Here is an 11,363-nt window from a genome sequence, read left to right on the forward strand (position 1 = left end):
TATATCCCCATCCTTTCTCTCTCTCTCTCCTTTTACTTTGTTTCCTTTACTTCTTTCTCTCTCTCTCTCTCTCTCTTTTCTATCCCAAAACTGAATTGTTGGCACGCAATAAACTGCATTGTTGCTGAATAAAACCCGAGTCTCTTGCTTTTGTCTTTTGCACGCTCGGGTTGAGCGGATCGTGACACTCCTGTATGACAGCAATACTGGCAATGCTGTTATTGCCGCTGCCCGAGCTCCGCCAGCCCACTGCCACAGGAGCTCTACTCCCGGCAGCCACGACCAGCCCGCAGCTACTTCCCAACTACGGGGCAAGAGTTCCTAGTGCTGTTACCAGCCCCACCTGGAACACAAACCAAATTCCGCGGAAACTTACAAACAAATCCACTTAGGCTTTTTCACTTTGCGATTGACGTCTCACAGTGTCTTACCAGTTTGCCTCTCTTACAGGTACCTATCTATAATTTTTAAACATACCTTTTTGTCCATATCTCTGGCAGTTCTAGCTCTGCTCCCCAGGGTGCCAGTGAGGAAAAGGAGCCCTCTTCCTAGGAAGATCCCAGGTGGGCGCCCTAGAGGGGTCCCGAGCCCTGCTGGCCCCTCGGCCAGAGAGAACAATGTCCTACCAGAGTCTCCAACTGAATTACCAAAATATGAGTATTGGTCTAACACAAATACTCAACTGTGATGGACAAAAGACTCTCTAACAATATAAAGTTAGAAAGTGTATGTTTATTCAGCGCTGGACAGCAGCGTGAGGTAATCCTCTAATACCCACTGCAAAATCACAGGTGATCACAAAGTCTATTTATTAGCAAAGGATTCAAATAGATACATATTCATAAAAACAGTCCCTCCCATCCCCCGCTTCCTGTGGTAATTAGCTTGAATAGCTATTAAGCATGCGTGATTGACTTCTTAAATTAAGTCTGGGGTCATTTTCATGGGGAGGGGTCTTAAAAGGAGGAAGTAAGGCAAGTCTTCCTCACCCTAAACTCTCGACCTTTTCTATCAATGACAATACAAATGATTTCTGGGGATAGTCCAGTTTTTCAAAGAATGGGTTTTTGGTTGCATTCTCTGTGTTTCTTTGGGTCTGCTCACTAGTTTCATCTTTTCCCATTGTAAGCGAAGCTGAGCAAACATAAAATGACAGACAATCAATTATTTAAGTTTCAGATAACTACTCCCTTCTAACTTTTAATTGTTTTCAACAAGGTAACTAAAATCCTAATTTTCTAAGATTAGTGTTTCAGTTAGCAAGAGCTGTGGGTGGCTGGTAGCAGCAGGATGAGCTCTGCTGACAGTTCTCAGCTTTCCTGGGAAGAGGGAAGGGGCCAGATCCAGCTCCGTGGATCACTGAAGTGGTGATTACTGCTGGGATGAGAGAGGGTCATGGTGTCACCCTGTCCCTGTCCCCATCCCACAGGATGGACCTGGCTATAGCCCATGGAGAGCAGGAGCTCCAGATCCCACCTGATCCTGCCCAATCCTTCTCCATCCATCCCACCCAATCCTGCTCTGGAATCCCAACCTGATCCCACCACAATCCTGCTGCAATCCTGCTCCATGCAGCCCAGCAAATCCTGCTCTGGAATCCCACCCTGATCCTGCCTCATCCATCCCACACCAATCCTGCCCCATCCACACATCCATCATGCATCCATTATCCATCCATCGTGCATCCATTATCCATCCATCGTGCATCCATCATCCATCCATCATCCATCCATCATCCATCCATCATCCATTCATCATCCATCCATCCATCCATCCATCATTCATCATCCATCCATCCCACATGATTCTACTCCAGAATCTACCCCTGATCCCACTCCACAATTCCATCTGATCCTGCTCTGGATCCCTGCTCTCATCTGGAATCCCTCCCTGATCCCAATTTGACCATCCTGCCCCAGTCCCCCTCTGGAATCCCACCCAGATCCTGCTCCGTACTTGCGGTCAAGACATTGCTCCCATGTCATTTCCTGCAGAAAGAGAAGATCCATGAGATTCCAGCACAGATCCCACACAGGGATTAACCCCAGGATCGATCTTGGGATCCACACGGAGGGGATCAAGAGCTGGATCCACCACTGGTACTCACTGGCTGCCATGCTGTATTCATTCCTGTCCACCCTTCCTGTGGAAAAACAGTGGGATCGGTGTTGGTGCTGTATGGATCTGTGCCCCTTCCCGACCCCCATCCCGTGTATTACCAGATTGGCGCCTCCAGACAATGAATCCAATGAGGACAGTGAGGATGATGATGGCAGTGATGGACACAGCGACCACCACGGTGAGATTCCTGCCAGATCTCGGCTCTGGGAAACGTGGGATGGTAAGGCAGGGGCGGTATCCCCATTTGGGAATTCTAAATTCCCAGCCTCACCCCAAGCGAAGATCCCGGGCTCCGACATTCCGGGATGCTCCACCCGGCACCGGTACTGCTCCCACTCCTCCGGCCGCACCTCGATCCTGGCCCAGGTGTGGAAGGTGCCATCACTGTTGGGAACGACCCCGCCCCACTCCGTCTCCTGATCCCAGATTTCATCCCCCCTTCATCCAGTTGACTGCGATGGTGCGGGGGTAGAATCCGTACGCGTGACAGGACAAGATTAGCATCCTGTGTTCCTCTTTTCCAGACACGTGGACATCAGGGGGCTCTGGAATGGGATAACAGTGAGAGACATCTGTGGAATTCCATGGGAATGGGACGGGGGTGATAGAATTCCCCCTGGAATGGGAATGAGATCTGCCCCTGGAATTCCATGGGAATGGGATGGGGGTGAGATCTTCCCCTGGAATTCCCACTGGAATTACCGTGTTCCCAAGTCCTCCATTCCCAAATCCCACATTCCCACAGGAATTCTGCTCCCACCTTTGCGGTCCAGCTCCTTCTGCCCATATCTGACATATTTCTGGAGCCATTCCGGGCAGACGTGCTCCAGGTAATTCGTCACCCTCTCAGCCTCATTTGTTTCACCTTCCCAGTACCTCCTGGTGACTTCAGCAGCGCTGTTGGCTGCCACGAATCTCCTGGATTCTAGGTCAAAGGAGATGAAATCCCTCCCGTCGTAGCCATCCCGGCGGGATCCACGGATGCTCCCATCAGACAGGAGGTCACAGCCGGAAAGCCGCTGCACAGTGTGGAGACCTGGGGGGATTGTATCCACAGAGACCCATGGAATTGTGTTCCAGCCCCACAGAGTCCCATTCCAGCCCTATGGAACGCCAGAGTCTGATGGAGACCCACAGAGTCTCCTCCTAGCCCCATGGATCTACATCCCAACCCATGGATCCCAACCCATGGATACCATCCCAGCCCCACGGATCCCACCCCTGTCCCACAGATCTCCCCACTCACCCCTGCTCTGATTGTACCGGTCCCGCAGTATCTCCAGGTTCCTGGCAAACATATGCTGCTTCCCCACACAGATCTGAGTCTCCTCATCCCAATATTCTGGCTCAGCTCCATCCTTTATCCACTGTGTCAGTGGCTCCCTCCGGCCCCGCTCACTGTCATAGCGCACAAAGGGGATCCCATCCAGGTACCCAATGGACATGAACTGGGGGATCCCTGGGCTGGGCTCCGATACTGCCACACGCAGGTAACGCAGGGAGTGGAGAACTGGGGGGACACGGAGATTTGGGGGGTTGAGGGGGGTCATGGATCAATGAAAGGGGAACTGGGAGAGCTGGGAAGGGGGTGCATCGAGACCCACTGTCCAGGAATGGGGGCTCAGGGGACTCTCAGTGCCAAGGAAAGGGGGATACAAGGAATGGGGCTTCCAGGGGATCCCTGTGCCCAGGAAAGGGGGGTCACAAAGTGGGGAGACCCAGGATGGCTGGAATGGGGGGCTTGGGGGTCCTTGATGCAGAGGGAAAAGGGGGCTGGAGGCTGAGAAAAGCAGGAATGGGGGTCCAGGGGGTCACAGGGTCAGGTAAGGGGGGGTTCTAGGGTTAGGAAAGGCGGGATGGATGGGAAAGGGAGTGCAGGGGGGGATTGGTACTGGATAAGGGAGTGCAGTGGGGTCCCTATGGACTGGAAATTCAGGGGGGTCCCAGAGCCCAGAATCCCCCTGGGACCCTCCCGCAGGACGAGCAGGGGATTGAGAACTGGGGGGACACAGAGATTGGTGGAAGATAGGAAGAGGAACGGGTAGAGCCGGGAAGGGTCCAAGGTTCAAGGACGGGACTGGGAGAGGCGGGATGGGGGATCCAGTAGGTCCCTGTGCCCAGGAATGGGGTCCCGGGTGTTGAGGGAAAGGAGGGTCTGGGAGCTGGGAAAGGGAGGAATGGGGGTCCAGGGCGTCCCCGGATCACCGGAAAGGGGGGCTGGGGCTGGGAGAGGCGAGCGGATCCCGGTGACGCAGCCTGGGAGACGGGAAAGAGACCGAGGGAGTGCGTGGGGGAGGGGGCGGGGGGGAAGAGGGAATTCCAGGGAGTTCATCTGAATCCCACTGGATCCCCGCCGAGACTCCCCCCCTGGGACGCCCGGGACATTCTGGGACCGCGTTTCGAGAAGCGGAGGAGGTGGAAAATGGGGGGGACAGAGAAACTTGGGAGGTCCGGGCGGTCCAAAGGGCGGGACTGGGGTCTAGGAAAAGCGGGATGCCCGAAAAGGGGGTGCAGGGGGGGTCCCAGAAATGGAGATTCAGGAATGTCCCAATGCCCAGAATTACGGGGGATTCCCGTGCTGCGATTCGGGGTTCAAAGGGATCCTGATCTCCAGCAATGAGGGTTCAGGTGAGTCGTGGTGCCAGATGAGGGGGTTCAGGGGGCTCCTGGTACTGGGGAAGGGGATGGGGGGGTTCCCCTGCCCGGGAATGAAGGTTTAGGGGGTTCCAAGTGGCCGGAAATGGAAGCTCAGGGAGGGTCACGATTTCGGGGATCCCACTCACTTCTCGCCGCGCCCCCAGAGTCCCAGAGGAGCCCCAGGAGCCCCACGAGCAGCCCCAACCCCAGCGCTGGAGCCATCGCGCTGCTCGCCAACAGCGCTGGCCCCGCCCCCAGGGCCGCCTCCGGCCCCGCCATTGGCGCCGCTATTTCCCTTCCGCCAATGGCAACTCGAAGTTTTAATGACGTCCCCGCTCCCAGCTGTGGCGCAGCTTGAGCGACACGAACGCGGAAGTGCCCGAGGGAGAGCAGGGGGGAGGGGAAAAGAAGGAATTCCAGGGAATTCACCGGCATCCCCTCCTGGGACTCCTCTGGATCCCTCAGGGGTCCACACGGGATCCAGCCCAGCCCCGCACTGCAGGACCCCCGGGCCGCGATGTGCTGCGCTCCCGGGCCCTGCGCTCAAACTCTGTCCGGACCCCGGCGGGTTCGGCCCGAAGCGGGGGCAGCGCCGCGATCCGCGGATCCAATTATTCCTGCGGGTGCGGGTCCCACCCCCGGCGGAGCAGGACTGGGCGCTGGGACCCCGATCCCTGATTCCCAATCTACTTCTCTCTCTCTCTCTCTCTCCAGTTCTCTCCCTTTCATTTGGGTGATCATAAATCCCAGAGCGGCTGGAGAGCCCCGTGCCCAGTTCGGGTTTCCCAGGAAAGGGAGGCTGGGGGTGAGGTGTCCCGGGCTGGCCAGGAATGGGGACCCGGGGGTCCCGGGGTCATGAAAACAGGGGATCTAGGGGCTGGCAGAGGAGGTTTCCCGGGAAAGGGGGTGCAGTGGGGTCCCAGTGCCTGGGAATGGGGCAGAGTGGAGCAGGATCTGGGGAAACGACGACGGCTGCCGGGAAGGGACTGGGATAGACTGGGACAGACTGGGATACCGAGGACTGGGACGAGAACCCACTGAAAGCAGAACTGGGGCACCAGGGATCATACTGGGATATACTGGGACCACACTGAGGGCTACTGGAAGCAACTGGGAGCATGCAGGGGACAGCTGAGATATACTGGGAGTGGCTTGGATCATCCTGGGGTTGACTGGATTCATACTGAGAGTGATCATATTTGTAGTAGGAGTGAATGAGATAAACTGGAATAATGCAAGGGTAACTGGGATCATACTGGGAGCAGCTGGCCCATGCTGGGCTCATACTGGGGTCATACTGGGACTGACAGGGTAACATTTGGGGTGACTGGCATAATACTGGGAGTGTCTGGGAGTTACTGGGATCATATTGAGGTGACTGCACTTATACTGGAAGCAACTCGGACCACAGCGAGAACAAATGGCATCATAGAAGCTGTGACTGGGTTCGTACTGGAAGTGACTGGGGTCACACTGAACTCTTACTGAGAGGGACTGAGAATGAAAGGAACCATACCAGGGATGACTTGGAGCCCCTGGGACCATGTTGGGGGCAACTGGGATCCTACTGGGAAGGATTTGGAACATACTGGGAATGCCTAGGATCATACAGGGGGTGACTGGGAACCAGAGGTGAGGCGGCGGGGAGTTCGGAGGCGGCCCCAGCGCAGGTGGGAGCCGCGCTCGGTTCTGCGGGTACTCGGGGCTCGCTGCGGGCGGAGGGGGGTGCAGGGGGCTCTGTGGGGAGGACAGAGGTGGCTGCCCCGTCGCCAGGACGCTGCGCTGGGGCCGCCTCTCACCGGGCTCCGGCCGCTGCCGCCGCTCCGGGACCCTCACAGACGCTGCCACAATAGCACCTTTGGCCCCGAGTCCGGGCTTGTCCCCGCTCTGCCCAATCAGCGCGCGAGAAGGAGGAGTGACGGCAGAATCAGCCAATCGCAGCCAGGGGCGGGCTCTGCACACGGCACGGTCTCCCCTCCCTTTCCCCGAGCTCCGCCATTTCTCGGAAACCTCGCCTGAGGAGCGGCTCCCGCGCTGTGCCGGGCCCGGCCCGGGCATCGGGCTTAGGAACCGCTGGTGCTCTGAACCGGCGGGAGCTCGGGGTGGGCGGGAGCTGAGGGCGGTGGGAGCTCGGATTGAGCCCGGGATAGAGCCGGGACGCAGCCAGGGTCCACCTGGAACCCGAGCCGGAGCAGGGGATGCTGAGAGAGGCCAGAACCTCTCTGTCACTTCCCTCCTCACCCTGGGTAGGGAACAGAACGCATAAGGAAAGGCTCGAGAGGGCGGGGAGAGTTTAATCACTCATCAACACACCTGAATTGGGGAGATTAATTGAATTTATTATCAAACAAATCAGAGCAAGAGAATGAGACGTAAAATAATTTCTGCGAAAACATTTTCCCCTCAGCCCTCTCTCCTTCCCGGATTTTCCTTTATTCTCCATTCTCTCCCATGTCCCCACCCCTGGGATGGGGGTCACAGTCAGACCATGTCGCTGCTTCCCCATTCCTGTCTGTAGTACAGAGGTGGCTGCCCAGAAGGTTCAGGACTTCCATATCTGTCTATACTACATCTCCCCCTGCAATATGCACACGCACTCCTGCTGCTTTTTTTTTTTTTTTTTTTAAGTGGAACAAAACAATATTCATAATTCTCTTAAGTCTTTGTTCTTCTCTAGTTCAAGAATTTAACACAGCCTTGACTGAACAACAGTCCATGTCAATTAGTACCATTTTCTAGAAGTGACAATCTCTTTCATTATTTCTTATCTACAAGTCCCTGCCACTGTTTCTGAGCAGATTCCCATGGTTTGTTTCAGTAACATTCATACTGTTCCTTTCACCTGTCACTGCCAGAGCCCCTCCCCTGCTTGCACTCGCAGGTAGCACCAAATGCGTGTCCATGTGTAGACACTGCTGAAGGCTCATGGCTGTTAGCTCAGGCTGTTAGCTTTCTCAGCTCCAGCTCGGATCTTTCCCAACCTGGGGACTTTTCTCAGAGATAAACAAAAAAATAAGAAGAATTAATAACATAGATGAGCACCTGTTGTTGAGCACAAAGCCTTGAGTATGTCTCGTAATGTTTTACAGAAAACATGTTTTCAAAAAAGTGTTGCCTTCTTACACCAATGAGCCTTTTCTATTTCGTTTTGCACGATCTATCTTGTATCAATGGGATGGCTTTTCAATAAATCACTTCTTCTTCCTGCTTTGAAGCAGTCGTGTGTGTTACTGTGTTATTCGCTGTTCCTAATCAGACAGCAACACCCCTGCCCGCAGCCCCGGCGCCCACCCTGCACTGGCTGGGGCTGGGCTGGGGCAGGGAGCCCGACAGAAACCAGAACCTGCGGGATGATTTGGCTCACAGAGGCTGAAGGTCTGGAGCTGCTCCCCTTCCCCTGTTCCACTTGGTTTAGGATTAAATTTTTTGGCCGCTGTGGGAGGGGATAAAGGCGTGGTTTTTCTCCAGCACTGGGTGGATTTTTCCCTTGCATGGAGCACTTGGGTCTTCCCCGGGCACCTTCTGCCCTCTCACAGAACCAGTGGCATTTTCCACCACTCACACTTTGTAACCAAGAGTCGGCTGCAGTCGAGAAGGCTCCAGGCGCCTCCTTCCAGGCTGACTCTGTAGGTTCCGAGGCTGCTCTGGGCTCTACCAGGTTCTGCTGGGGCAGCTCTGGGCTCTGCCAGGCTCTTCTGAGGCAGCTCTGGGCTCTGCCGGGGCTCTGCTGGGGCTCCGCTCTGGGCTCTGCCAGGGCTCTGCTGGGGCTCAGCTCTGGGCGAGACCGGGCTCACTATCCCCTTGCATTGCTCGGTGCAGCTGAGTCACAGGTGGAGAAGGAAGGGACACAAGGTGTTGAGATTTAAGAGAGTTTTTATTCAAAAAAATGCCATAGCAAACAGACTGTCCTAATAACCCTAACTAGCAGTGCTAACTACCATAACTCACTCATCCTAATTACTGTAACACAAAGCTGTTCTCAAGTGCTTATCTCCTACACTGCACCTGCGGTTGCTTTGCTGCAGTGATCAGAGGGGTCAGGCTGGAGAGAGGTTTGGCTGATGATAAAAATGGGTGCTGCCCAAAGGATAAAAAAGAAAGAAATGAACTATTACTTTCCAGAGTCAAGTTGCTGGACGAAGGGGAATGGTTTGAAACTCGAGAGAGGGAAGCAGGCTCAGATGAGGTCTAAGGAAGATTTTTTTTCCCGTAAGAGTGAGGAAACACTGACAGAGGGTGCTCAGAGATGTGGGAGGTGCCTCCTCCCTGGAAGCATCCAAGCTCAGATCAGGCAGCACTCTGAGCACCTGATCCACTTGAAGATGTCCCTGCTCATTGTGGGTCACCAGGTCCAGATGACCTTGAAAGGACCCAGCCAGCCCAAACCAGCCAAGGATTCTGCTTGCTTTGCATGTGAAAAGCAGCAAGACTGGAGATTATCGGATGTCATTAAGATACTGCTGGGAGCCAAGAAAGCAGCCCTTTCTCAGGCTACTCAAGGACAAGAAATTATAACAATGATTAAACACCTGCTGGAAACATGAGAGACATGATGTTTTCATAAAAGCAGGTTTTCAAAGAGGTGTTGCTTTCTTGAACCCATGAGCTTTTCTATTCTGTATGGCACGAACTACCCTATATAAGTGTAGTGTTTCTTTAAATAAAAGCTCTCTCTTTTGCTTCTCCATTACATGAAGAATTATGTTGCATTATCCTTTTCGCCGTCCTCCTATAGCTCAAATGCAACATTTGGAGATTATTTTCTTGGGAGGCCCCCCAGAAAACCCCTCCCTCTAGCCGCTGTTTCCCCTGCAGCCGCTTCACGTTCACCTGCAGCAGCTCCTGGGCAGAGAAGCGCCGCTCCTCGTCCGGCTCCAGGCTGCACTCGAGGAAGTCCCGCAGCAGAGCCGACAGGTGCCGGGGCTCCTGCAGCTGCGGGGTCCCGTTCTGCCGGATCAGAGCGCGAGCTGTGGGAACAGCAAACATGGCGCTCTGCCAGCTCCCTGCACACCCACCAGTGCTCACAGTGAGCCCGGGGTCTCAGCCCCAGCTCCAGGGGCAGTTTCCTCCCTGGCAGAGATGCTGCTCATGGCTCATTTTTCTATGCCAGCCAAAAACCCAAAACCCTGCCACAGCCATTGCAACATCCAAATGATCTTGCATTGAGAGCCAATTTCATTGGCTGACTTTGTTAGTAGGAACCTCCATCAGAAATAGCACATTTTGCTTCTCCAAATATGGACACCAGCTTTACAGGCCGTTTTCAAGAGTCCCTGTGATCCTCGTGTGTTATTTCAAAGGAGCATGTCTGCAGTGCCACTGACACTGAAGTAAATGCATTCCTGATGCCTCATCCCAGAAACTGCCAGGCAAGGAACGGGAGGTTTGGGTTGCTGAAAGCTCAGGCTTGATGGCAGAGAAAGTAGATTGGACTAGGAAGGAAATATGTTGGACTGTGGGGATGTTAAGCAATCATCTTCATGTTTTAAACAAGTTTCCCAGTGAGAAAAATCAGGGGGGAGTTCATCGTGCAAAACCTCTTTTAGAAACTCCTTCAGAAAACTTGTTGGGTTTGGGGGTGGGTTTTGGGGTTGGTTTGGGGGTTTTTTGCAAGATAACATTACAGCTGCTACACTGGCTACACGTTTTCAGGTCATCCTCGCAGACAGAAGAGCTGCAACAACTGAAAACCCAAAGCCAATTGTTGCTGGAGGCTGCCGAATTTTCATCTGTGTTCAGGCTCGAGTGCTCTGGGAATTCCCTTCCCAATGTGCAGAAACCTCCAGCTGCTCCTCCCTGCAGGGTCATCCTGTGCTCACAGGCCTCTGCAAACACTGCAGAATTTGCCTCTTACCATAGCCCCTGTTTGCTTGAAGTAAGGAGGTTCTCCTTCCAGCATCTCGATGGTCACAATGCCCAAGGACCAGATGTCCACCTTGGGGCCATAAGGAGACCTGGTCACAACTTCTGGGGCCATTCAGTGAGCAGTGCCCACCATGGAGCTGCTCTGGTCCTGCTCAGGCCTGAGCTGAGTGCAGAGGCCAAAATCAGCTGAGGACAGAAACAAACACTGTCAGAGACAGCTCAGATGAGGAAAGCAGGCACAAAGATTCCCCACTCTCAGTCTGAGAATGCAGTAGTGAAGTCAGCTGGAAAAGTCCTCTGGGCTGTGGCCAAGGAATGATGGAACTGAACCTTTAAAGAAACCCTCAGTGTTCATGCAGTGGCTTTTACTGATTGCCTTGAAATTTAGACTCCAACTCCTTTCCTTCTGGAAGGGCCATACCCAGAGCAAAGCCACTGCTGACACCCTGCTTCTCTCCTGAGCTCTCTGCACGGGGCAGCCTGTCTCAGCTGGCAGCAGGGGCCGGGCAGTGCCCCCAGCAGCACTTGTGGGGCTCTGGCCCTCACTGGGAAACAGTCTCACATCCGCACCCCGGGAGCACTGTGCCTGGCCAGGAACACCCACCCAGCTTGACAGAGCCATCCATTCCCAGGAGGATGTTGGAGCTCTTCAGATCTCTGTGGATTACCCGGTTGGAGTGGAGGAAATCCAGGCCCCGCAGACACTGAGAGAGAACATGAAATACAAGGGTAAAAAATCA

General features: G+C 54.3%; 1 protein-coding gene and 1 pseudogene across 1 annotated transcript; both read right to left on the minus strand.

Annotated features, from left to right (window-relative positions):
- LOC130262664 (zinc finger protein 665-like) overlaps nucleotides 1-11,363 on the minus strand; it is a 214,411-nt pseudogene that overhangs the window by 162,943 nt on the left and 40,105 nt on the right.
- LOC130263056 (class I histocompatibility antigen, F10 alpha chain-like) lies at nucleotides 713-5,014 on the minus strand. The gene is given in 9 exon segments (XM_056510518.1): nucleotides 713-1,374; nucleotides 1,957-1,988; nucleotides 2,108-2,143; nucleotides 2,220-2,324; nucleotides 2,393-2,559; nucleotides 2,561-2,666; nucleotides 2,882-3,157; nucleotides 3,368-3,631; nucleotides 4,905-5,014. Coding segments are annotated over 8 exon segments (1,056 nt in total). The 5' UTR covers nucleotides 4,981-5,014; the 3' UTR covers nucleotides 713-1,374; nucleotides 1,957-1,962.

Source organism: Oenanthe melanoleuca, chromosome 25, assembly GCF_029582105.1.
Source record: "Oenanthe melanoleuca isolate GR-GAL-2019-014 chromosome 25, OMel1.0, whole genome shotgun sequence".
In the NCBI taxonomy this organism is placed as follows: domain Eukaryota; kingdom Metazoa; phylum Chordata; class Aves; order Passeriformes; family Muscicapidae; genus Oenanthe; species Oenanthe melanoleuca.